Source organism: Hylobates moloch, unplaced genomic scaffold (genome assembly GCF_009828535.3).
Source record: "Hylobates moloch isolate HMO894 unplaced genomic scaffold, HMol_V3 SCAFFOLD_5, whole genome shotgun sequence".
Taxonomy (NCBI): domain Eukaryota; kingdom Metazoa; phylum Chordata; class Mammalia; order Primates; family Hylobatidae; genus Hylobates; species Hylobates moloch.
Window position 1 is genome coordinate 30,167,026 of NW_026652280.1, and position 27,724 is coordinate 30,194,749.

At 38.7% G+C, this 27,724-nt stretch overlaps 1 protein-coding gene across 4 annotated transcripts in view; it reads left to right on the top strand.

The window, feature by feature from the left end:
- Positions 1–27,724, top strand: part of DYM (dymeclin) — a 395,506-nt gene that overhangs the window by 56,105 nt on the left and 311,677 nt on the right. For all 4 annotated transcript variants that reach the window (XM_032152347.2, XM_058438379.1, XM_032152351.2 and 1 more), the window contains exons 3-5: positions 1,445–1,497; positions 13,803–13,896; positions 14,862–14,992. In XM_032152347.2, coding sequence (XP_032008238.1) covers positions 1,445–1,497; positions 13,803–13,896; positions 14,862–14,992 — 278 coding nt within the window. The remainder of the gene's footprint in view (positions 1–1,444; positions 1,498–13,802; positions 13,897–14,861; positions 14,993–27,724) is intronic.

Below are 27,724 nucleotides of genomic sequence, written 5' to 3' on the forward strand. Positions count from 1 at the left end.
TTGTTACTTTCTGACTTTTTTCCTTCCTTCCTTCTTTCCTTCCTTCCCTCCTTCCTTCCCTCCTTCCCTCCTTCCCCCCTCCTCCTCCTCCTTCTTCCTCTTCTTCTTCTTTTTTTTTTGAGATGGAGTCTGACTCTGTCTCCCAGGTTGGAGTGCAGTGGGACGATCTTGGCTCACTGCAACCTCCGCCTCCTGGGTTCAAGCGATTCTCCTGCCGCAGCCTCCCAAGTAGCTGGGATCACAGGCGTGTACCACCATGCCCGGCTAATTTTTGTATTTTTAGTAGAGATGGGTTTCACCATATTGGCCAGGCTGGTCTTGAACTCCTGACCTCAAGTTATCCACCCTCCTCAGCCTCCCAAAGTGCTGGGATTACAGGTGTGAGCCCACCTCGCCTGACCTCTTCTTTTTTTTTTAAATAAAAGCCATCCCAGTGGGTGTGGAGTAGTATCTCACTCTGGTTTTAGTGTTTCACTAATGACTAGTGATGTTATGCATGTTTTCATGTACTTATTGGCCATTTCTATATCCTCTTTGGAAAATGGCTATTTAAGTTATTGGTCCATTTTAAAATTGGGTTGTTTGTTTTTTGTTGTTGTTGAGTTGTAGGAGTTTTAAAAGTATATTCTGGATATCAATCTCTTATCAGATATGTAATTTACAAGTACTGTTTTCCGTTCTGTGGGTTGACTTTTCACTCTGTAGATAGTATCCTTTGATGCACAGAAGTTTTTAATTTTGGTAAAGTCCAGCATGTCTGTTTTTTTCTGTTGATACCTGTGCTTTTTGGTGTCACATCCAAGAAATTGTTGTCAAATGCAATCTCAAGAAACATATTTTCTTCTAGGCTTTATTTCTGTCTCTGTCTATCTGTGCCTCTTTTCTCTGTGTCAGTTTGAGTCTCTCTCTGTATCTGTTTCTGTATGTTTGTATCTTCTATATATTTATAAACCACCAAAACATATATGTATCGTCTCTCTTTTCTTGCTTTATTTCTTCCTTTTCCTTTTTTTTGTAGAACTTTTTGAAAGTATGGTAGAAATCATGACACTCCATGTATTTCCTAAAAATAATAGCATATTTCTAAACTATAATTAGTACTGCCTTTAGAATCGGGCACACAGGGCCCCTGCCTTGAGCTCTCTACTTTGGAGTGCCTTTCTTGAATTTTTCTAAGTCTCCCCGCTGCCTCAATGCCTGAAAGGCAGGGTGCCCCAAGCTCTTCCCTTTAGGAGTCTCATATTTAGAATTACAGTAAATTTCCTAAGTATATTGAAAATTGAAGCCTAACTTTTGTTTTTTTTGCTGATCTTATTGTTCACTACTGTGTACCATATTTTTCTTCTAAATTATTTTTCTTATCTTTATATATTTCTTTAACTGATTAGCAGGTACATATTTAGTATTATAGTCATTAATTACCTTTATTCTTCTGTCTCTCCAGTACTGAGTTGAAACTCTTGGAGGAGGCAACCATTTCAGTCTGCAGGTCGTTAGGTAAGTGGGAAAAATGTGTGTGGGATGTTGTTTTCAAATTTTGTTTTAGATTTTGATAGTATAATATGAACTGAATTAATGAAGTAATTATTCTTCTTTGATAGCAATAGTAATAATTTTTTCTATTCGTGGCATTCACAGATGCTGCTAGAAGGTACCCTTCAGTCAATAGCAATATGACACATGCTTGGCTATATCTGCAGTAGTGGTAATGGACTCTGCTAAGCCATAGACACTCTTTCGGCTTGTTCTTTTTGTGAATTTTCAAATACTGAAAATAATGTGATTTACCAACTGCTGTTATTGACTATGTTCACCAGAATAATATTAAAATCTATTAAGAATATATATTAGGAAGTTTCTATAACAACTTGATACTATGGCAAAGAGCATGGAATCCAGAATCATTTTATGATTTTAATTTCAGCTGTGCTACTTATTAGCTGAGCCTTAATTTCCTCATGTAAATTGAGGATAAGGACAACTATTTACAGGATTCTTATAAGGAAAAATTAGGTAATATGAAATATTCGGTACAATGTGTGGCATGTAGTCATTGCAAACCATTTATGTCAGCAAATGTTACCTTTTTCAGGTCTTGTTTCTCAAATGCTTAACTTTCAAGTTCGTAGCAATTGGAAGGAAATTGTATGTATATATTTTTAAAATGCAGGCAGGTATACTTAGATTGCATTGGTGCTTTGAAAAGTAAGATAATGTGTCTGTGAAATACCTAGTGTACAGGAATGTAATAAGTGAGAACAATATTCTGTTTTAAAATCAGGTTGTCTAGGCTGGACATGGTGGCTCACGCCTGTAATCTCAGCATTTTGGGAGGCTGATGCGGGTGGATCACGAAGTCAGGAGTTCAAGACCAGCTTGGCCAAGATGGTGAAACCCCGTCTGTACTAAAAATCCAAAAATTAGCCAGGCATGGTGGTGGGCGCCTGTAATCCCAGCTACTTGGGAAGCTGAGGCAGAGAATTGCTTGAACCCAGGGGGCAGAGGTTGCAGTGAGCCGAGATCGCGCCACTGTGCTGCAGCCTGGGCGACAGAGTGAGGCTCTGTCTCAAAAAAAATTAAAAAAAAAAAAAAATCGAGCTATGTGGATAACTCCCATGTAAACTATTTTGCTAAAAACAGTTTTTGATGATTTTTTTTTGTTTTTTAAGAGATAGAGTCTTGCTATGCTGCCCAGGCTGGAGTGCACTGGTGCCATTGTGGCTCACTGCAGCCTTGATCTCCTGGGCTTCAGTGATCCTTCCACCTCAGCCTCCTCAGAAGCTGGGGCTGTAGGTGCATGGCACCACACCTGCCTAATGATTTTATTTTATTTTTGTAGTGATGGGGGTCTCCTGTGTTGCCAAGGCTAGTCTCAGGCTCCTGGCCGCAAGCCATCCTCCTCCTACCTTGGACCCCCAAAGTGTTGGGATATTACAGGCATGAGCCACTGTGCCTGGGCCCAAATATTTTTGTTTTTAAAAACAAACTATGTTGATAATGAAAAGGTGTTATTGTAGTAGTTGTCTTGCCTTACAACCATAGCTTAGGGAATTTTTTGCTACAGCTGGCTTTCAAAAGCCATGTCGCAATTCAGTGCTGAAAATGAAGGAGTTTTAAGTTGACTTTGGGTTTTTATAAAAATTAAAAAATTAAAAGATAAAAAAACAGAAAAATAAAGCAATGAGAAAACAAAGAAAAAAATTACATTAAGAAAACTGAAAGTAGCTGGGAGTGGTGGCTCATGCCTATAATACTGGTAACTTTAGGAGGCTGAGGCAGGAGGGTTGCTTGAGGTCAGAGTTCAAGACCAGCTTGGGCAACATAATAAGACCCCATCTCTACACACAAAAAAATTGAAAAAACTTAACCAGACATGGTGGCATGTGCCTGTAGTCTCAGCTGCTTGGGAGACTGAGGTAGGAGGATTGATCGAGCCCAGGAATTTGAGGCTGCAGGGAACCATGATGGCGCCACTGGACTCAGTCTGGACAATAGAGCAAGACTCCAAATCTAGGGGCGAAAAAAAGCAAGTAATATTTACTCATTATACAATATGTGGAAAGCATACTAAAATGTAAACAAGGTAGTAATTGCTCATAATTTGAAAACCCTGACATAGGCATTGTTGATATTTTTGTGTTTTTTCTTCTACTACTTATTCAATGGATATAAAGTTATATATATATATCATCCACCATACACACACACACAGACACACACACACACACAGACACACACACACACATTTTAATCTGTGTTTTTCACTTGACATTGCATCAGGAATGTGTTACATGTTTAAAAATACTTTTGGGAACAGCAAAACAAGATATACATTTATTGCCCCAAATTCCAGTAATGTGATGGTATGGCTAAAATAAAAATCATCTCATATTAAACAGTACATATGTAATCACTGCTAATCTTTTGTGACAATTTCATATAAATGGTATTATTTATATTTTGTTTACACTCAGCAGCATGTCAGGAACCTCTTCACATCAATAAGTATAAGTGCATATCAACTTTAAGGGCTATGTGAGTGTGCTTAGTTTCCTTTTTGAAAAAAATTTTTTTTAAGTGCTGGTCTACTGGCAACAATTTTCCTTCTCTTTTTTCTTTCTTTTTGTCTGAAAATATTCTATTTTTTTCTTAGATTTTGAAGCATATGTTTTGCTGGTTGTAGAATTTTAGATAGCAATAGTACTTTAAAGGTGTCATTTTGTTATTTTCTAGCTTTTCTTGTTTTTGTTGCGAAGAAAGCAGTCAACCTTATTGTTGCTTCTTTGAAAATAATGGAATTTTTAACTTCCGGCTGATTTTAAGTTTTTCTTTTTATCTTTTGATTTTCAGTAGCCTTAGAGTGATGTGCTGAGGATAGGTTTTCTTTGTTTTTTTGTCACCTGAGGTTTGTAGAGATTCTTAAATCTGTGAGGTGGTGTCTTTTATCAGTATTGGAAAATTCTTAGCCATTATGTGTTTATATATAAAATTTCTGTTCTGTTCTGTCTCTCCTCTCCTCCTGGGACGCTTGTTACAGTTCTGTTCAATGTTTTGTTTCCATTGTGTCCCATATACTTGTTAGGCCTTTTTTCTTTTGTAGTTTACATTCTTTTTCTCTCTGACCTTCAATGAGATATTTTCTGTTAATTCATCTTTAGTTTCTAATCTTTTCCTTTTTTATTTTTATTTTTATCTTTATTTTATTTTGAGACAGGGTCTCACTCCGTTTCCCAGCTAGAGTGCGGTGGCACTATCACCACTCACTGCAACCTCAGCTTCCTGGGCTCAAGAAATCCTACCACTTCAGGGTCGGGCGCGGTGGCTCACGCCTGTAATCCCAGCACTTTGGGAGGCCGAGGCGGGCGGATCACGAGGTCAGGAGATCGAGATCATCCTGGTTAACACGGTGAAACCCCGTCTCTACTAAAAATACAAAAAATTAGCCGGGCGCAGTGGCGGGCGCCTGTAGTCCCAGCTACTTGGGGGGCTGAGGCAGGAGAATGGCGTGAACCCAGGAGGCAGAGCTTGCAGTGAGCCGAGATTGCGCCACTGCACTCTGGGCTGGGAGAAAGAGCGAGACCCCGTCTCAAAAACAAAAAACAAAAAACAAAAAACAAAAAACAAAGAAATCCTACCACTTCAGCCTCCTGGGTAGCTGGGACTGCAGGCGTATGTCACCATGCCTGGATAATTTTTAAGTTTTCTGTAGAGATGGGATCTTGCCATGTTATCTTGAACTTCTGGGCTCAAGTCATCCTCCCACCTTGGCCCCCACAAAGTGCTGGGATTATAAGTGTGAGCTACTGTGCCTGGTACTAATCTTTCCTTTTGATATGTCCCATTTGCTGTTAAAACTATCTACTGAGATTTTTAAAACAAGCTTTTAATTTTAGAATAGCTGTAGATTTATGGAAATGTTTCAAAGCTAGTATAGAGTGTTCCTGTATACTCTTCAGCTATTTCCCCTATTTTATCATCTTATTTTAGTATGGCACATTTGTTTCAACTAAGGAATCAACATTGGTACAGGTATACCCCAGAGATACTGTGGGTCAGTTCCAGACCACTGAGATAAAGCCAGTATTGCAATAAAGTGAGTTGCATGAATTTTTTGGTTTCCTCATGCTTATAAATATTATGTTTACATTATACTATGGTCTATCAAATGTGCAATAACATGTATTAAATGTACATATCTTAATTTTATAACTGTATTGCAAAAAAATGCAAACACATCATCTGAGCCTTTAATGAGTCATAATCTTCTTGCTGGTGACAACATGACATGAAAGATCACTGATTCGACCAGACGCGGTGGCTCACTCCTGTAATCCCAGCACTTTGGGAGGCTGAGGTGGGTGTATCACCTGAGGTCAGGAGTTCAAGACCAGCCTGGCCAACATGGTGAAACCCCATCTCTACAAAAATACAAAAATTAGCTGGGCATGATGGCAGGTGCCTGTAATCTCAGCTACTCGGGAGGCTGAGGTGGGAGAATCGCTTGAACCTGGAAGGCAGAGATTGCAGTGAGCCGAGATCGCAGCATTGCACTCCAGCCTGGGTGACAGAGTGAGATTCTGTCACAAAAACGAAAGATCACAGATTAGAGATCACTATAACAGATATAACAATAAAATGCTTGAAATATTGCAAGAATTGACTGGGCATGGTGACCTGTAATCCCAGCACTTTGGGAGGCCAAGGTGGGAGGATTGCTTGAGTCCAGGAGTTTGAGACCAGTCTGGGTAACATAACAAGACCTTGTCTCTACAAAAAACTAAAAGAAAATCAGCCAGACATGGTGACTCCTGAGTAGCTACTCAGGAGGCTGAGATGGGAAGATCTCTTGAGCCTGGGAGGTTGAGGCTGCAGTGAGCTGTGATCCCACTACTGCATTCAGACTAGGTGACAGAGTGAGACCCTGTTTCAAAGAAAAAAAAAGTAAGTAAATAAATATGAAGAAATTTTACAAGAACTACCAAAATGTGATGCAGAGACATGAAGTGAGCATGTGTTGTTGGAAAAATGGTGCTGATAGACTTGCTTACTGCAAGGTTGCCACAAACCTTCAATTTGTAAAAAATGCCATATCTTTGAAGCACAACAAAGCAAAGCACAATAAAATGAGGTTATGTTAATTCTATTAACTAAACTGCACACTTCACTTAGACTTTCACTAGCTTTCTCCTAATCTGCCTTCTGTTCCAGGATCCCACCTAGGGTGCCACATGACATCTAATCGTCATGTATTTCTCTGGTCTGCAACAGTTTCTCGGATTTTCCACATTTTTTATGCCTTTTGGTGATTTGGGGGAGTATTAGTAGGGTATTTTCCAAAAACGTTCCTCAATTTGAGTTGTCTGATGGCTTTCTCATGCTTAGACTGGGGTTATAGATTTGTAGAAGGAAGACCATGGAAGTGAAGTGCTGTTCTCAACACACCGTATCAAGGGGACATGCTGTTAATATGAGTTATCACTGATGGTGTTGACATTGATCACTTGGCTGAGGTACTGTTTATCAAGTTTCTTCAGTGTAAAGTTGTTTCTTTCTCTCCTGATTCCTTCATTTTCAAAGGATAGTTTTTCTAGATATAGAATTCTTGGTTAACATTTTTTTCTCTTTCAGCCCTCTGAACATATTATTCTACTGCCTTCTGGTCTCTATTTTTTTCAGATAAATCTGACGTTAATTGTATTGTTGTTCTCCTGAAAATGATGAGAAATTTTTTCATGCTGCTTGTAAGATATTCTCTTTGCCTTTTAAAAGAGTTTTTTGGCCAGGCATGGTGGCTCACACCTGTAATTCCAGCTCTTTGGGAGGCCACGGCAGGAAGACTGCTTGAGGCCAAGAGTTATATGCCAGCCTGGGCAACATAGCAAGAGCCTGTCTCTACAAAATAAAAATAAAAATAAAAATTAGCCTGGCATGGTGGTATGCATCTCTTAGATGTGTAGATTAATGTTTTTCAACAATTTTGGGAAATTCGTTGCCTTTTTTTTTTTTTCTTTTTTTAAGGAATAGGGTCTCACCTTATCCAGTCTGGTCTTGAACTCCTGACCCCAAGCATGCCTCCCACATCAGCCTCCCAAAGCACTGGCCATTATTTTTGTTAGGCTTTTTGTGTTTAGCTTTATTACTTTTTTTCTGAATGTACACATGAGGTTTTCTGGATCAGATTTCTTTTTTTTTTTTTTTTGAGACAGAGTTTTGCTCTTGTTGCCCAGGCTGGAGTGCAATGGCGTGATCTCCACTCACTGCAACCTCCACCTCCTAGGTTCAAGCAATTCTCCTCCCTCAGCCTCCCAAGTAGCAGGGATTACAGGCATGCACCACCACACCTAGCTAATTTTGTATTTTTAGTAGAGATGGAGTTTCACCATGTCAGTCAGGCTGGTCTCGGAACTCCTGACCTGAGGTGATCCACCCGCCTTGGCCTTCAAAGTGCTGGGATTACAGGCTTGAGCCACTGCGCCTAGCCCTGATTTCTTATTAAATACTTCACATTAAATAAGACATCCATTGGTCCTTCTTTGTTCTAGTTCTTACCCACTAGGATGATGCTGTGAGAGCCAGGTCAGTTGTTTTATATGATAATCAGACTCCTTGTAGGTGAGGGATGAGGAAAAACATTTGCCAGCTTATAAAGGGTAAAGAAGCAGCTGTACTGTCCTCTCCTGAAAGAGTCTGCTCTTTAGCCCTTTGGCTTATAAATATAATCTTTTCAGGAGCCAGGTATCCTCACTTCTTGTTTTGGCATTTTAACCTAGGGATATCTCGAAGTTCTGTGGCCACATTTGTCTTTTTTTTTTTTTTTTTGCGCTTTTTGTTCATGAGACTTTTTCCTTTAACCCTTAGTGATAAATATTTCTCATTATGCTTTTTCTCTTTATGGTTTTTCCTACAATTTGATGAGGTGTTTTGATTGGTGTATTAAGATCTTTTTCAGTTCAGAAGTTTCTTTTTTTCATTATGGCTCTGATTTTGTGTTTTAGTTTCTTCTCTCTACCTCTTGATCACCTCTAATGTTCAGGTTGGATCTCTGTTCTTTACTTTCTGTATCTTTTTGTCTCTGTTCTTTTCTCATATTTCTTCCTTTGTATGATTGATTTCAATGTTTTCTACACTGCCAGTTCTCCTCTTTTACTATTGTAGTGTATGTTTTAGCTGTTATTGCATTTTTAGCTTATTTCTTAATCATTTCTAGTCATTTGTAGATCTTTTAATGTCAGGCTGCTCTCTTCTTTTTTTTTTTTTGTTTTGAGATGGAGTCTTGCTCTGTCCCCCAGGCTGGAGTGCAGTGGTGCGATCTTGCTCACTGCAACCTTCACTTCCTGGGTTCAAGCCATTGTCCCACCTCAGCCTCTCAAGTAGTTGGGATTACAAGCATGCGCCACCATGCCTGGCTAATTTTTGTATTTTTAGTAGAGGTGGGATTTCACCATATTGGCCAGGCTGGTCTTGAGCTTCTGACCTCAAGTGATCTTCCTGCCTTGGCCTCCCAAAGTGCTGGGATTACAGGTGTGACTCACTGCACCCAGCCTTTTTTTTTTTTTTTTTGGAGACATGGTCTCACTCTGTCGCTCATGCTGGAGTTCAGTGGTGTGATCATGGCTCACTGCAGCTTCAACCTCCTGGGCTGAAGCAATCCTCCTGCCTGGCCTCCTGGGTAGCTAGGACCATAGGCATGCGCAACCACACCTGGCTAATTTTTGTATTTTGTGTAGAGATGGGGTTTTGTGATGTTGCCTAGGCTGGTCTTGAACTCCTGGCCACAAGCAATCCTCTCACCTTGGCCTCTGAAAGTGCTGGGATTACAGGCGTGTGCTACTGTGCCTGGCTTGCTCTCTTTTCATTACATGCATTTCCCCCAATGGATTTCTGTTCTTTTTTAAAAAATAGGTGGTTAATTTTCCTATTGTCCACTGTTGATTGCTGTGTATTAAAATTCTTTTGGCAATTTTGATTTAGCTTTTCTTCTGAGGTTTCAGCGTAACTCATTTCTTATCCTCTGGTTGCTGTTGTTGTTATTTTCTCCTTTTCATTAAACTAACATATATTTATGGAGCACCTACTATATTACAGGCATTATCCTATAAGCTTGGGCTGTGACTGCAAAAAACACTGACCCAGGTCTCTGACCTCATGGATCTATCTATTTCATTGAGGAGCCAGAGAATAAATAAATCTATCTAGTTTATATAATGGTGGCTGTTCAGAAAAATAAAGCAGAGTAAGGAGATGGGGTGTAACCCAGGAAAGTGCATTGTTTGCCCCCAGAGAGGCTGTGTTTATTTCCTCTGTTGCTTATGTAGATCCTGTAGACGCTTGTTGAATCTGCTGTTATTTTAGTTTGAGAGCAAGTTGATATAGTTTCTCAACCTAATTTATAGAGCCCAAGAAGGTTTTATTTGTCCAAGTTTCTTAGTTTAAATGGGACCTTCATTATCCTCACTTCTTGGCTTTGGGGTATGAGGGAATTCAGAAGTTCCCAGATTGAACATCTGTATCAGTGTCTTTCTACCTCTCCCTCCACCGTATGTTGCTGTGTTGTCCAGGCCGAATATGTACCTCTAAATAAGGATTCTTAAAAAAAATGTACCACTATCTTATTAAAAAAACAATTTTTAATATCACAAAATATTCAGTGTTCAAATTTGTAATTGTCTCATTTTGTTTGAATTGGGGGCCAAATAAATTCACACATTATTTTTGGTTATGTCTTTACATTTCTTTTCAAAGCAAGTTTCCCTTTTCATCTGTCTTTTTCTTCTTTTTCCTCTCTCAGTATATTTATTGAAGAAAATGGGTGGTGGAGTTTCCCACAACATAGATTTTGTTCATTGTATCCCTGCGTGGGGTCATGTTGTCCTCTCTCCTCTGTGTTTTCTCTACATTGGTTGTTGGATTTTAGAGCTCATGAGTCTTTCGGTGAGATCTTAGAAAAGTTTGTTTCAGGGGCTAGAAGCAAATTTAATCTCTCATCTGAAACAGAAATCCTGTCTACAATACCCTTAGCTGAATGTTACCCAAACTCTGCTTGAATTCTCATAGAGATGGGGGCATTCCCTTCTTTACACAAACATCACTAGTTAACAGACTGCTACACAAGTTCAAGCTCTAGCATCAGGTAAGTTAGCTCTTTATTAAGCACTCTTGTTATCTTAATTTTACAGATGAGGAAACTGAGGCAGGGGCCAGTTAGGTAAGTTGCCAAGTGTTCTACAGCTGGTCAGTGGTGGAACTGAGATTTGAACTTTATCAGAATCTGTAATCTAGTCCCATCACACTTTTCTGCTTTCCTGTCGGACCTCCTGTGTTGTTACTCTGGCTTCCGAAGCTCATTCAGCTTCAACATATTTTATTTGCACCAATTAACTGTGATCATGTAAAATTTCTTTTCTTCTAACATTGAGATATTTTGGAATCTTGAATCTACCATGGAGTATTGTTTAAAATCATTGAGTATATTTAATTTTATTAACTTATTGCCCTAATCTTCATCTTATCCAAAAGAGTATCATGGAAACTTTTTTTTTTTTATTATTATACTTTAAGTTTTAGGGTACATGTGCACAATGTGCAGGTTTGTTACATATGTATCCATGTGCCATGTTGGTGTGCTGCACCCATTAACTCGTCATTTAGCATTAGGTATATCTCCTAATGCTGTCCCTCCCCCTTCCCCCCACCCCACAACACTTTTTAACTGTCTTGGTAGGTAAGCTCCGTGAAGACAGGGAGTTCTCTTTATAAGTATCTCCCTAGTATCTGAAACAGTGTGGGCCCATATGAGTAGCTCAATAAATATATGCTGATTGAATGAATCAATGAAGAAGGTACATGGCGCTTTAATTACATCAATCAAGTAGTCTGGTTACTCTTTCCAAAAACACAAGATGTTTTGTTTTGTTTTTTTAAATAGCTAATCATTTATAAATTCAACAATTACAAGGCCATTCAGTAATAAAGGGGGCTGTTGAATGAACAAAGATTTCAAAGTTGAGATTCTGAGTGGTGATTGTAGTCATGTTACCCTCAGCTTAGTTTGTTTCAGCATTTTGTTTGGATTTGCAATAGCTAGATAATATTAAGTCCCACAGAGATGCGTTTGCAAACCTTAACTGTTCTTTTTTTTTTTCTTAAAAAGTTTATCCTGAAGTCTCTGGGTATTCTTTCATTAACCCTAAAGCTTGAAAGAGGAATAGGACATTTTTGTTTCAAAGTGAAACTCTTAACATTATCTACTATCTGATCACATATCTATTATTGATTGTGAAGGCTGGACAAAAACTCCACTGATTGACAACAAATGTTGCACCTTGCTACTCACAATGGGATTCTTCAGCCAGCAGCAGCAGTAGTGGATGTCACCGGGGAACGGTAGAGATGCAGAATCTCAGTGCACATTTCACACATGTGCAGTCCATTTGCATTTTAATAAGAATGACTTGTGATTTAAATGCACATTAAACTTTGAGAAGTACTGTCAACTTCAGTTAGGAGTATGGTGGACCTGGGATTCTGAACTTCCACCAAGCTCTCAGATAATGCTGTTGTGGCCGGTCCATGAGCCACGCTTGGAATAGCAAAGTGCTTGACATTTTATCACAGTTAGAAAGTTAGGCAGTTACTTGAATTGACTCTCAAGTCGTGACAAAAAATATATATGCAGCAGGGAGTGAGCTTGGCAGTTATTAAGCACAATGTAGGTATGCTGTAATGCTGTACTTATTCCCATGTATAATATTTTAAAATATATATGTGTGGGCCTGAATTTTAAAAAAATATTCTGGAAAACTTCATTTTTTCAAATCTTGACACATTTCAATAAGTTCAAATATACCAGCTTGGGCAACGTAGGACAAAACCATCTCTACAAAAAATACAATTAGCTGGGCGTGGTGGTGCATGCCTGTAGCACTAACTACTTAGGAGGCTGAGGCAGAAGGATCACTTGAACCCAGGAGCTCAAGGTTGCAGAGATATGATTGCACCACTGCTGTCCAGCCTGGGTGGTAGATCGAGACCTTGTTTCTATGTTAAAAAAAAAAAAAGTTCAAATGTATGCGAAATTCCCAGATCTGCATAAGAATGAACTCTCCTGGCAGCCTAAGTCAGTGTGTTTGAGTGTTTGCATTTCCAGTTTTCAAACTAGTTAAAAATACACTTCAGAAGAGAAACAATTATCCAGGACTGTGGAATCTCACATTTTGAAAACCACTGGTCAAGGAAAAAGACTGTGTTTGCTACTAACATATTGTTGACTTTAAGCTCAGCGCTTAGCCTTTCTGAGCCTGTCTCTTCATCAGTCAAATGAAAGGTTCTACAAAATAGTCTCTCCCTTCTGATGAATTCTTAGCTTCCGTGCTTCTGTGACTTGCTGTGCAGCCCAATAGAGCTTTATAGTTTCACTAAGTCCAATTTCTTGATTTTAGAGGTTGCTTCAACCTAGCAGTTTAAAGTCAAAGATTTGAGCCAGTTGATAAGGATGTTTCCTTGAGCAAGTAACAACCTCCAGGTGAGGATCTGTGAAATGGAAGTGATACTAGTGCTTTTCCTGGAGGGTTGGTGTGAGGATTAAATGAGTTAATGCATGTAAAGCACCTACTCTATGTTGTTCAGCATATGTTAGCTGTTGTTTCTTTTACAGATGAGAAAACTGAGGTTGGAGAAGTAATTTGTCTGAGGTTCAGTATTCAGTTAATTATAGACCTGGATCTAGAAACTAAATCTTCTGATTCCTGATACAGTTGCTGAAATGCCCATTGTTTAAAGTTAAAAAAAAATTCTTTAAAGTTTTGTCTGGTCAAATATCTCCCCCTCTAGCCACACTGCTTTGTTGATATGTTTTCTTAATTTTTCATTCAAATGATTTGTAATCTGAAGAGTGTTTTAGATTTAATAAACTTCTATAGTTTATTGTATTCTATATACTGGAGACATAGATGATCACTTTTTGAGTTTTTAAAAATCTCCTTTCTAGAGAAAGATTTAGTGTGTAAGTTGAATGTGTCTATTAAGTATTATTTTTTCCTTTATGATTTTGGATTCTGAGATAAGATGGCTACTTGTACTGTTTCTATCATTTTCATTTTGCAAATCAGTTTTTTATGTTCAGAATTAAGACCAAGAGCAGCAGTTTCTCTCATTGCTTAGTTCTCTAATTAGGTATGAAATTAACAGTAAGGTTGGTCACTGAGCAATTTTAATATGACATTTGGTTTTATAAATATTATGATAAGCTCACTTTGATTTTGGTTCTTAAATTTAACTTTTTAAAACCTTTTCTTCTCTTGCAGTTGAAAACAATCCTCGAACAGGAAATCTTGGTGCACTAATTAAGGTCTTCCTTTCTAGAACCAAAGAACTAAAACTTTCAGCAGAATGTCAGAAGTAAGCTGGCTAATTAAACCATGTTTGCTTTATATTTAACAATGTGAATTTTAGTTTTCATTTTTTGGTGGAAATGGACTGTGGTCTTTTGAAAATCTCTGTGAAGGAATTGTTCTCATTATTAAGGAAAAAAGGTAAAAGAGAGAGGTTTTAGGTTAGTGTCTAAGTCACTGGGGTGAGATTATAGATTCTGGAATCTGATTTCAGCTTTTTAGACAATCTTTAGATTATATTCTTTAAGAAGATGAATAATGATGTAATTATCATTAAGAAGGTAATTCCCCCCCATTATCACTGCTGCTGCTATCTAATTTAAATGATGACTTAGTCTGAGTTTTATTTCATTCTACATCTGTTGCCGTTATTTCCGTCATATTCTTTACATCAATGGAAGGTTAACTTTTTATGCACTGAAGCATTTTTCAAAACCATGTTTGGATGTCAGTCTCTGAAAAGATTAAAATATTTTGCATTGTCTTGCTTATAAACAAATTACCTTGAATCCAATAAAGTTTTTCTTGGGAGTTCATGGTCATTAATACAAATAAAAAGTATTTTACTGTGCTGCTGGCAATGCCTCACTGAAAATTTTGGTTACATATTTGCATATATTCTTTTTATGTTGCCACAATTTATTTTATTTTTTTTGTAGCTTTCTTCTCTTTTAATTGCCTGTATGTGGTATACCTATTAAGAACAAAGAACAGTCATTCCCATAGTCATCAGTAAAGATTTTTATTAAGTAGATTCACTATGTAAAATACATGGAATGAACTATGAAGTAAAACATAATATCACTGGTACAATGTAATAAATCATAAGCCATTAAAAGATATGGCCATTGTCCTAATATTACCACTAGGATGGACAAAATGGTTGACAAATCAGGAAGAAATCATGAACTAGAAATAAACCATGATGTTTATGTTTAAATATTGATTCTTGTATGATTTTGGTCTTTCTAGCCACATCTTCATTTGGCAGACACACAATGCTTTGTTTATTATTTGCTGTTTGCTGAAAGTGTTCATCTGTCAGATGTCAGAGGAGGAATTACAACTTCATTTTACTTATGAAGAAAAATCTGGCAATTACAGTAAGTATTGTTTTTAAAGATGTAGATATAGCGTGGGTAACATTTAAGGATAAAATTTCAGGAATAAAAGTATAATTTTGAAAATTCCAGTTATCCTTATAATTTTCATTTTAAAATGAACTTATACTGTCATTTTTTCTTTTTCTGTATTAATTTAAATGAGTCAAGACTCAGAGGTTTTTTTTCCTTTTAAATAAGCTGGTAGGGTTGAAGCTTTCATTTATTTTGACTTTCATGCATGTGGATGAAGAAGAAAGTAATATAAAAATAAAACTCACACAAATATGTATTTCTTTCAGAAAACAGAGATATCAGTTTTAAATATCATTGCCAAGTCAATATATTATTAAGGGAGCCAACTAGTCAGATTTTATGTTAAAGGTTACTTTCATCACGTGCAGCAATAGCTTCTGGGTCTGAGTGTCTTTGGGACTACGACACTTTATCAGAAGTAACATTTTCAAGGACAGTTTTATGATGCCAAAGTGTGTCATCTTTTTCTGAAGATACAGGGAAAGGTTACCCTTCACACTATCGTTCCTTTCTGAGGGCAAGGCAGCGTTGCCCCATAGTTTTCTGAGTTCTGTTTTCAAAATAGGTCTCCATCCTTATCAGGCTGACAGCGTCACCCGTGTGATTCAAGGTCGTATGTTACCATCTCTTGTGGGGACAGGTATTGGGAGAGAACTTTGAGATGTGTATACTTTTAATGGAGGTCTGTGTGCTTTGTGGATTTCATGCATATATATAATCACACTTAACTTTCATATACCTAGGAGTAATTTTTCACTGTGGTTTCAACTGTGTTGCTAAATACCTGTTTTTAAATGTCAAAGTCAAATATTGACAAAGGGAAACAAACGTATAAAAGAGTTACTATTCATCCAGGTCAACATCACAATGTACTGATTTTTCAGTGTATCCATGTCTATGGGGAATATTTCTTAAATTCTGTTATAGAATTTTTATTTATATTTTTATTTTTATTTTTTTGAGACGGAGTCTCGCTCTGTTGCCCAGGCTGGAATGCAGTGGTGCGATCTTGGCTCACTGCAGCCTCTGCCTTCTGAGTTCAAGCAATTCTCCTGTCTCAGCCTCCTGAGTAGCTGGGACTACAGGTGCATTCCACCATGCCAGCTAATTTTTGTATTTTTAGTAGAGATGGGGTTTCACCATGTTGGCCAGGATGGTCTTGAACTCCTGACCTCAAGTGATCCACCCACCTTGGCCTTCCAAAGTGCTGAGATTACAGACGTGAGCCACCGTGCCCGGCCTAGAATTTTTAAAAACAATATTATGGGGAGGTAGAAAAGATTCTGTGGAAAGTTAACCTTTTGTGCATTCAAGCATTTCTTAAAACTATTTTTAGATGGCAAAAATCTTATGGAAATTCTGGTTATATCATTTAAATATATTGAGGTATTATGCTACATTTTGAGCAAATGAAATGACATGGTACAAGAAAACAATAGTTTGCAATACTTTCAACTCAAGTAGCAGAGTGACCATGTGTATTTATCTCTTCTCCCTCTGAGACCCCATTACCTGATGGTAGAGGAATTTTCTACACATACTATTGAGCAACTTAGGACAGTCATTTCCTCTTTCTTTAGGCTCCTTATGGCCTCTTTCAAGATCAGGAAACAGTTTTGGAGAAATAGAATATGAATTTCTGTTTTACTGCAATCTTTTTCTTCATTCTTATCCTCAGTGTATTCCCAAATTAGAGAAGGACATTCTTCTTGACTCACACTTTGAAAATAGGATTTTACCATCTTCTAACATTTTAACATCTTTTCTGTGACTGGCCACCTTGATAGCCATTTGGCAGGTTCATGTCCAAGGAGTCTATCGCCTTACATTTCTGTAAGGTCCAAATCTCACTAAGTTCTGCAGGTTTTGAGAAAACTGAAAGGTGGCAAACATCACAGGGCAGGAAACTACTGCCTCATAGCAATGCTGTGTGCAAGGCATGCAGAACATTTAGCAGGCAAGAGCTCTTCATTTTCTTTGGTCAGACGTTTGTAGACTGAATGGAATTTGCTGCAGTTTACATATGCCCTGTCCCCAAATATGCAGATAGATGAGCAAACTCTAGTTTGTGCTTGAGCAAGATATCAGCAATCTTTTGTTTTCTGTTTATGTGGAAACATTTTTATTTTCCTCTACTGATACTGGACAAATACAGGTTGAGTGTATTTAAATTCAAGTTTCATCCTTGAGGGCCTGCTGAATTAAAAATATCACAATTAAGTTTGTTTCGTAAGTGTTCTAAAGTTTCTTTCCAACAGATGACATAGTTGGCTGGTTGCAGGGAAGGGAAATCATATGTTCCACTTTTCTTTGAAAGTTATTGTATGAGGGTTCTCTAGAGGGCTAGAACTAATAGCATAAATGTATATATGAAGGGGAGTTTATTAAGGAGTAGTGACTCACATGATCACAACGTGAAGTCCCACAATAGGCCCTGTGCAAGCTGAGGAGTAAGGAAGCCAGTCTGAGTCCCAAAACCTCAAAAGTAGGGCTGACAGTGCAGCCTTCAGTCTGTCTGAAGGCCCAAGAGTCCCTGACAAACCACTGGTGTAAGTCCAAGGGTCCAAAAACTGAAGAACCTGGGGTCCAGTGTTTGAGGGCAAGAAGCATCCAGCATGGGAGAAAGATGAAGGCCGGGAAACTCAGCAAGTCTGTTCCTTCCACCTTCTTCTGCCTGCTTTATTCTATTCGTGCTGGCAATTGATTAGATGGTGCCCACCCAGATTGAGGGTGGGTCTGCCTCTCCCAGTCCACTGACTCAAACGTTAATCTCCTTTGGCAACACCCTCACAGACACACCCAGTAACAGTACTTTGCATCCTTCAATCCGATCAAGTTGACACTCGATATTAACCATCACAGTATCACAGGTATTATTCTACATTCATAGCTAAAATGTGGATAACTTTATTATTCTTGAATAAAACAAGCATATCAATTTTAGCAGTTTTATTTGCTGTCATCTTTTATTTTCCCTTCTGTCCCAGAAGACCATTTCATGGAAAGTCATTTATTGTTTTGCCCAGTTTTGAGTTAGTATGAATTACTACCCCATTAACTTTGGGGGATGGGGGGAAGGGGATAGGTACTGAAATTCTCTTTGATGCTGTTAAAAAAAGTTAAATTTCAGATACTGTACCATGTTATAATTTATTAAGTAAAGAATAATTTCCTATAAAGGGTGAATAAAATGACAATGAATATGTGTGTGTGTGTGTGTGTGTGTGTATATATGTGTGTGTATATATGTATATATTTTTTTCTTTTAAAGCCCAAGGCAGGTATAGATATGTGTGTGTGTGCGTGTGTGTGTCTTTTCTGCTTTCCCATTTTGTAACTGTGAGAGCCCCAGGTGTTTAGGGGCTGTCCCATGAGTATTTCCCTAGGATAAAAATGTTTACCTTGTCTTCTCAGGGGAAACAACTCTCCAGTTTCCCTGTAGATAAGACATTCCTTTCTTGGGTTCTGTGCTTTTTGCTCTGAAGTAATTCCTGCTGAACTTTTGAGATTCTGCTCTAAAAAAGATAGGCAGCCAATTTTTTTTTTTTTTTTTTTTTTTGAGACAGAGTTTCGCTTTTGTTGCCCAGGCTGCAGTGCAATGGGACTATCTTGGCTCACTGCAACCTCTGCCTCCCGGGTTCAGGTGATTCTCCTACCTCAGCCTCCCAAGTATCTGGAATTAGAGGCATGTGCCACCATGCCCGGTTGCTTTTGTATTTTTAGTAGAGATGGGGGTTTCACCATGTTGGCCAGGCTGGTCTTGAACTCCTGACCTCATGTGATCTGCCCACCTCGGCCTCCCAGAGTGCTGGGATTACAGGTGTGAGCCACTGGGCCCGGCCTAGGCAGCCAGATTTTATTGAAGCTACCTTTCATTAAGCTACGTTGGAAAAGGGAGCTGAGGCACAGGAAGCAAACTGAACCGTCCTAATATTTTTAGAGATTGAGCATTTGTCATTTCACCAAAATTTATTTCAATAATAAAAGTCCCTTTGACTCCACATTTGATTAGTGGTACTGGAAAAACAGGTACTGCTTCTTCTTCCCCCTAAACTTTCACAGACAAATACATTTTCTGTCTCTTTCTCAGTCACTAAGTAGAAAGGAACATAAGTCAAGACCTTCTAAGTTGTTTCTGAATGTAGCTAGATTTTTTGCTGGTCTTGATCTTCTTTTGGGATTGACTATTATGTTCGCTGACTACCATATAACTGTATGTTATAGTATAGACTTAATCAAGGATTTTGAGAAGTTAACTAAGTTGGTATGTGAGAGATACTGCAGAATTTTGGTATTTTGAAATTTATATACTTTGTTTTTTTCTAGGAGGGAATGTTTGTGAGAATTATATAGAATCTAATTAATTTAATGTAACTATTCCCAGACCACTCCATCATCTTTCACAGTTATTGTTTATCATTTAGCATTGATTTTCAGAGCTTGTGCTTTATACATTGAGCTTGAGTTTCAAGAGATGAATATGTTTAATTTACTATTTTGATCATTAGCCTTCTATGTTTGTTAAATATATACTGATATCTAAAGTTAGAGCTTTTAATTAGAATTGTGTCTTGCGTGTGTTAGTTTGGTTAATGCTGGCCTTCATGTTTGTGATGCCAGCAGTACCAAAAACATAGTTCTGCTTGGTAAGTTGCAAACCTTCCCACGAAGTGCTGGCAGCAAGAATGGAGTGAATGTTTATCCTCACAGGGCCCAAGAGCATAGCCCACTCAATACCTGCAAACCCAGCACTTTGTTTTGTATTATGTCCTACAAAATATGCATATTTTATACTTTATTTAACATGATATTGTCAGAGGCATGGGAACCAGAACAACTCCATCTTGAATAGGAGCTGGGTAAATTAAGCTGAAACCTACCAGGCTATATTCCCAGACAGTTAAGACATTCTAAGTCACAGAATGAGATAGGAGGTTGGCACAAAATACCAGTCACGAAGACCTTGCTGATAAAACAGTTTGCAGTGAAGGAGCCGGCCAAAACCCACCGAAACCAAAATGGCCACGAGAGTGACCTCTGGTCGTCCTCACTGCTACACTCCCACCAGCGCCATGACAGTTTACAAACGCCATGGCAATCTCAAGAAGTTACCCTATATGGTCTAAAAAGGGGAGGCATGAATAATCCACCCCTTGTTTAGCATATAATCAAGAAATAACCATAAAAATGGGCAACTGGCAGCCCTGGGGACTGCTCTGTCTCTGGAGTAGCCATTCTTTCATTCCTATACTTTCTTAATAAACTTGCTTTCACTTTGCACTGCGGACTCGCCCTGAATTCTTTCTTGCGCGAGATCCAAGAACCCTGTCTTGGGGTCTGGGTTGGGACCCCTTTCCTGTAACATATTTATCTGTCCTGTAACAGTACCATTTTTTAATATAAAATTATTTTTCATTATATGCCATTAAGTTAATTGATGCATTTTAGAGATATACTGTATTTATTTTGGGGCCCAAATTTCAGAGTATCCCTGCACCCCCCACCCTTGTCCAAGCTTGGGAAGCAAGGTTTTTTGTTGTGCATCCTAGGTAACCTAATGTAAGGGTAGTGGGGGAATGACACTTTTTCAACCATAGGCCACATTATCAAGATGGTTATCTCACTGAAAGAGCCATCTCTGTGGTAATCTGTCAGTGATCCTGTCCATATACTGACAGACCTTTTCTTTCTTTTTTTTTTTTTTTTTCAAATTTGAACCTGTCATTGTGAATATATGCATCCTTTATACAGAGTTGACAGTTCAGGATTTTATACATGGTTTTTTTTTTTTTTTTTTTTTTTTTTTTTGAGACGGAGTCTTGCCGTGTCACCCGGGCTGGAGTGCAGTGGTGCAATCTCAGCTACTGCAGCCTCCACCTCCCGGGTTCAAGCAATTCTCCTGTATCAGCCTCCTGAGTAGCTGCGATTACAGGAGCCCGCCACCATGCCTGGCTAATTTTTGTATTTTTTTAGTAGAGACGGAGTTTTGCCATGTTGGCCAGGCTGGTCACGAGCTCCTGACCTCAGGTGATCTGCCCGCCTCAGCCTCCCAAAGTGCTGGGATTACAGGCATGCGCCACCTCACCCGGCCCTGTACATGTTCTTTAGTGTTTACAATTGAGCCTACTCTTGGTCCACCAGCTTAAGTCCAATGAATATCTTTTAAGACTAAAAACTTTCTGTTTTGGCATATGTAATTATTTTTACTTTAGTCTTCCATGTTGTTAGTTTGAGATTTCTACTTTAGCCCTTTTTATATTTTCTACCAATTTCTTTTTACAGTTAATAAAAGAGCAATAAAATTGAATGATTACAGAGATACTGTTGAAAGGGGCAAAAATGGAGCATCACCATGCAGTAGCTGAAGACATCCATTTATCAGCTGATATATGATATCTGATTTAGGTATATGAAAGACTGTTTGGGGTCGATAATATACCGTGGTACAGGTTGTTTGAAGGTCGAATTTACAAAAGTACAGGGCCATCTGCAAACAATTGAGCGAAGTCAACTGAGGCATCTTAGGTATGTTGGTTTATTCCACATACAGCATTTTTTTCTTTATTCCAATCCATTGTAATACTGCTGTGATCACATGGATATTGCTGGCATTTTCAGTGAAGCAGTCTTTATGAGAGTAATGTGACTGTCAGTAAGCTCTTAGTTTGTAATCTAAATTTGTGAGGATTTTGTATTTGAACATTTTCCCATAGGCTATGTATGATGTGGTAGCAGATTGTTAGGGAGAATTTGTATTATTATATGAGGATAGCTCTTTCCATTAGTCCATGCCTTTGAGAATCAGTCAAAGGGGACAAAGCCAGCCCTAGGCAAAACTATGAAGTAATACAAAATTTTTTCCGTTTTCCTTTTGCCTTCAGTGTGAGTTTTTCTTTCCTCTGGCTTGGTATTATACCCCATTCTTGCCAAGGTAATACTGATATTTATTTTACATTTTGTGTCTCATAAATCCAATATTTTAAGTCCTTAGGGGCCTAAATCTGTTGTTTGTTTTTGCAAACACTTCTCATGGCTTATTTCCTTATGTATTTGATGACATTGATTGCATTATTTTTTCTTTTTTGAGACAGAGTTTCTGTCACTCAGGCTAGAGTGCAATGGTACCGTCACAGCTCACTGAAGCCTCAGACTCCTGAATAGCTGGGGCTACAGGCACATACCATTAAGCCTGGCTAATTTTTAAAGATTATTTTTGGTAGAGATGGAGTCTCACTATGTTGCCCAGGCTGGTCTCGAATTCCTGGCCTCAAGCAATCCTCCTGCCTTGGCCTTCCAAAGCACTGGGATTATAGGCATGAGCCGCCGCACCTAGACTTATGTGATCTTATTTGAGGCTCCAAATAAGGGAGAGATTTGCATTTGCTTCTAAAGGGATCCAGGGGCTGTAACACCTGATGCCATGTTAGCCTCCTGCAACAATTCTTGACTTAATGTGGAGTCTCAGGTTCAGGCCCCATTCCTTGCCACTGACTGAGGCTTAGTCTCCCCGTAGTGGGCTTCATTCTAACTGGCATTCATCCTCAGGGTTACCTATCTTAGCGTTTGCTTACTGCTCAGTGTTTTAATCTGGATTCAAGTCCATTTATTTGCTCGCAGGTTGTTCTTTTGGTTATAGGGTTGGAGTCCTTAGAAATTTGCTTTACATTCTGGAAGCCCATCAATGCACTAGAAAGTGTTATTTTAGCCAAGAACTATATGTTTTGTACAGGAGGGCTCATTGGAGTAACTACTGCACCATGCTGCAATGATAGTTTCTTTTTCTTTTTGTTGGAGACAGAGTCTTGCTCTGTTGCCCAGGCTGGAGTGCAGTGGTGCGATTTTGGCTCACTGCAACCTCCACCTCCTGGGTTCAAGTGATTCTCTTGCCTTAGCCTCCCGAGTAGCTGCGAATCACAGGCGCATGCCACCGTGTCCAGCTGATTTTTATATTTCTAGTAGAGACGGGGTTTCACCATGTTAGCCAGGCTGTTCCCAAACCCTGACCTCAAGTGATCCACCCTTCTTGACCTTCCAAAGTGCTGGGATTACAGGTGTGAGCCACTGCACCCGCGTATAGTTTCTTTACAAATATTTTTTGTTTATTTATTTTTTAAATGAGGGAAGAAGCCTTTGGAGATTGAGAGGCTGAAGATAAAAGCAACAAAGTGGGGGTGCTGGGAAATAAAGCTGAAAGGAAGGTCCAGGGAAGTAGGAGGTGCTAGGATGAAGAGCCCAGAGAGGGAGTTAGTCGTATTTTTTTTTTTTTTTTTTCTGAGATGGAGTTTCGCTCTTGTTGCCCAGGCTGAAGTGCAGTGGCGTGACCTTGGCTCACTGCAACCTCCGCCTCCCAGGTTCAAGCAATTCTCCTGCCTCAGCCTCCCAAGTAGCTGGGATTACAGGTGTGGGCCACCACGCCCAGCTGATTTTTGTATTTTTAGTAGAGACGGGGTTTCACCATGTTGGCCAGGCTGGTCTCGAACTCCTGACCTCAAATGGTCCGCCCGCCTCGGCCTCCCAAAGTGCTGGGATTACAGGCACGAGCCACTGCGCCCAGCGTTAGTCCTGTTTTGAAAGAGATTACCACCTGTGGCCCAGTGGGCAGCTCTGTGAGCACTGAGGGAAGGGAGGCAGCAGATCAGCTGCCTAGACCTGGGGCGAGCAAGGTGCATAGGCCCAAGACACTGTATGACCTGTGAGTACAGCTTTGTGGAGAGTAGGAAAGAGACAGGGACTCAACAAGGCCAAGCAGCAGCCTGGCGTTAATGGCACTTCCATGGCATAAAACAGTTCAGTATAAATTTATTTTTAAAAAATCATTTTGTGGGACTTGCTCTCAAGCATAGTGGATTAAACGTGTGTTTGCTTTCTCCTGGAACTCCAATAAAATATCAGCAAAGGGACTTTTAAAAAGTCATGAATTTATTAATTGAAGAAGAGAGGGGAACACAATGTTAGTAACATTTTGAAAGCTGGAAAATGGAGTAATGATGAGCTTCACTGATCTGTGAAAGCTGAAAGCTAAATGGCTTCAGGGTTGGAGAACTCCAGAAAAAAAGCCAGTTCTTACTCGAGAACCCTGGAAAGGCTTAGGAATCTGGAAGTACCAGGTGTCTCTGAAGGCATTCAGGCTTGGTTGGAAGAAGCAGTTCTGTCCAAGGTTCTGTCCCTTACCATGCAGTCAGGAGGCCACCCCCCTTCCCAGTTTAATACTAGAGATCTGTTATCCATAGAGGCTGAACCCAGAGAGCCTCCTGAATGAACTCTCAGGCACTGGGGAAGGATGGTGGCCTACTGCGACCAGGGCTCAGTGGAAAGGCCACATATGGAAGAGTAAGGTGTCTTGACTTGGCTGCTAGAATGCTGGCACCAGGATTTTACCCACCCTATTCCCTTTCCTGCCAGATTAGTGGATACTCCTATAGAGAAAATTTCAGTGTCCCCCAGTGAAGCAGCCCGAAACCCTCTAGTGGGAACCACTGTTTGGCAGGCTCTGCCTATGCACACCACGCTTCCAGTCAACATTGGCCTCACGCTGGCAGGTCAGTGGAGAGCAAAGGATTCCAAACAGTGAAGGTAGCAGCTGACTTGTGAGAGATCAAAACAAAAAAAAAAATGATACAAGTTAGGAAATTTGTGGAAGTATATTTAAAATTTGTTAATTACCCCCTCTCTCACACAAGCAGTTTCCTTTAAGCTCCCCAGGCTTAAAACATTTTTGAAACTCTTTCTTTGGAATCACTTTCAAAACCTGTGGCATGTTTGTTTTGCCAAACTTGGTGGCAGTGAGTGCTGTGAAACTAGCTTTGTTTTTCCAGATGGCTCAGGTGCTTCGGCTGCCACGGCAGCAGGTTCCCTGCTCTCTTTTCTCTGCTGGAACTGGGCCCTAGAGACTGGGGCAGGCGGTAGGTAGCTCAGGAGGTAAACCCAAAATTGTATAGTATGTGGTTGGGTGGTTTTTGCTTTGTCTGTTTAAATACCAAATTTAATAATTTAACCCTATTAGTTATAGGTAAGCAACGCAAAAAACAAACCCATATGAAAAAATGTGGCCCAGAGGAAAAAGAAAGCATGGACTTATTCCTTTAAAATATTGACTTGTAATATATAAGACTTGTAATCTGTCTCTGCAGAAAAACAAAAGTGCCTCTAGGAATTCCTGAACTGTTCTTTGGTCATATAATAGGTGTGATTGTTTTGTAATATTTCTGTCTCTTCTCTCCCTTTCTTTCCCTTACGTTATCAGTGGAACAAAATCAATTAAACTTTTCTAATAGGCACATTTTATAATCAAACCTGGTAGAGTATATTATCTTTTAGGGTAATTAGAAACATTTCTGTTTGACCAAAATAATAGCAGTCAACCAGAATTATTACTGATCTGATTGGAATGGTATAGGACACAAGCTTATAAATACTGTAGTGCACTGAAATGCAGATCACTTTTCTTTTTAGAAGAGTCCTTTTGCCTTTCCTCTTTATGATTAACCTACAAGAGACATTTTTGGTTTTGCTAATTAGAAGTTTAAATCTAATATTTTAGAATAAATTCAATGTTAGTTTCACTATTAAAGTGGCAAAAACATAGACTCTACTGTGAGTCTTTTATTTTCTGAATATAGGTTTTTAATAAATATAATTTAATTATGTGTCTTCCTTTTTAAGGAAGCCAATTTTATTCTGAACTTCTAAGGTACTCTGTTAACCTGTTTTTGGAGTACAGCCCTGTTCGATTAAGTTTTTAGTACTTGTATTTGGCACAGTGTAATTTTGGGCAGCATTAAAAAACTGGCAGTTCAACCTTCTGAACGCAAAGAAAACAAAGACAAAAACTCTGTCTTTTAACATTTCTTTTAATGACTATCTGTATTCTGATTTAAATCCATATGTTTCATTTTTCCGGTTGCTTTGTTTTCTAGTGATCAATGAGTGCTTTTTAAAAATAATTTTTTGCTGTCTTCCTTTCCCCTCCTACTGTGATGGAAGGCATTTGGTTAGGACAGTATTGTACTCTTCTCTGCTTCTCTCCCTAAGGACAAAACAAGAGTGCTGTCTCACTCAGCACATGGTGCTGAATGGATGCTGAATAGAATGAACTAACAGGGACTGCAGCTTAATTTTGGGTATAGATTATTAGAACCTTAAGGGACCCTAGATGTCATCTCACTTGTTTACTCCTTCCCCTGGTGAAGTTCATAGGGACTAGAGCAGTGGGGCTTTAGAGTGAGAAAACTCCAGGAATAGGGCTGGGATTTTAGTGACCTTGTTCTGCACAATACGGATGATAATAGCTTATATTTATTCATTGTTTTAGATTATTTGTACATTGGATTTTGAAGGAGTCAAGAACTTCTAGTATGTGTTGATGAATACATAGTGTGTCATCTTGATGTATAAACTAATACGTAGTACTTCAGATGTCTCCCTCCTAACCAGGCCCATAGTACTTGGGGTTTTGTGTTTACAGTGTTCAGTAAAACATGAATTGGTTGAATATTTTCCCCCAACTTTGTATAGAAACATATCTTTAAAAATAACTTAAAGGATATTTTCCTTTTAATTTTTTTCCTTGAGAGTATAGATTTGAGTTCAAATCTGGGTTCTGCCCCTTACTGTAATTAAACTAACCTATCTGAACCTTGATGTCTTCATCTGTAAAATGATGATCATAATCATTAACTATTCATCAAGAGTTATTGTCAGGATTAACGTTAACATGACTGAGTGTAAAGTGCTCATCACAATGCCTGTCAAAGGGTAGAGTACTCGGTAAATGTTTGCTGTTAATATGATCTTATAGAAACTAAGACTTAAAATATTAAAATATTTGTCTGGAGCTGTTGTGGTAATTTAAAACTCTTTAAGGGAGAACTCTTTGTTTGTTTTTTTTTTAAGAGACAGGGTCTTGGTATGTTGCCCAAGCTGGCCTCCAACTCCTAGGCTCAAGAGACCCTCCTGCCTCAGCCTCCTGAGTAGCTGGCACTATAGCATGTGCCACTGCGCCCAGCATTGAGAGAGAACTCTTAGGAGAGAAATGTTCTTTCTTAGAGAACTCTAAGTTATAAAACTTTACAATACAGTAAACACACTGAATCTTTGCAAAGACCTTTGCTCAAAGAACCTCAGTTTATTTTGTCATTGACCTACAAATTTCAAGAACTTTTAAGATTCTTTTTACTGTATGAAATGCTTGAATGTGTTACTATACTTTTTGTAGGTGAGTTTATATTTATGTTTTGGAACTAAGGAAGATATTTGGCCTTATAAGAAAGCTAAGGTGATATAAGTGCTAGTTGGGAAATAATGCAATATGAATGGCTTGCTTGATGTCAAACCTAGTAAGCAGTCAAATCTTGTCACTCTTCACTTAAAATATAATTATTTATTTCTAGATTAGCTGAGAAACAAGAATTTAGAATTCTGAGGAATTTTTTTAGTGAATGGAAGTCTTAAGAGATTTCAGCTGGAAATCGCATATTGTCTTTTGTTAGAGCTTTGGCCTTGAAATATTACATTTTACTTCTATGAAACGTGTCTATCATCATCTTCATTATTTTATTGGATTGGTAACAAAGCTGTGTGTATACTCCTTAATTGACCCAACTGTAAATTTGGCCTAGGTTGTGATTTGAGTGGCACATGGAATTGAATAGAGAATCCTTGTCATCATCTTAAGATGTACAAATTAGGTGTTTTTATACC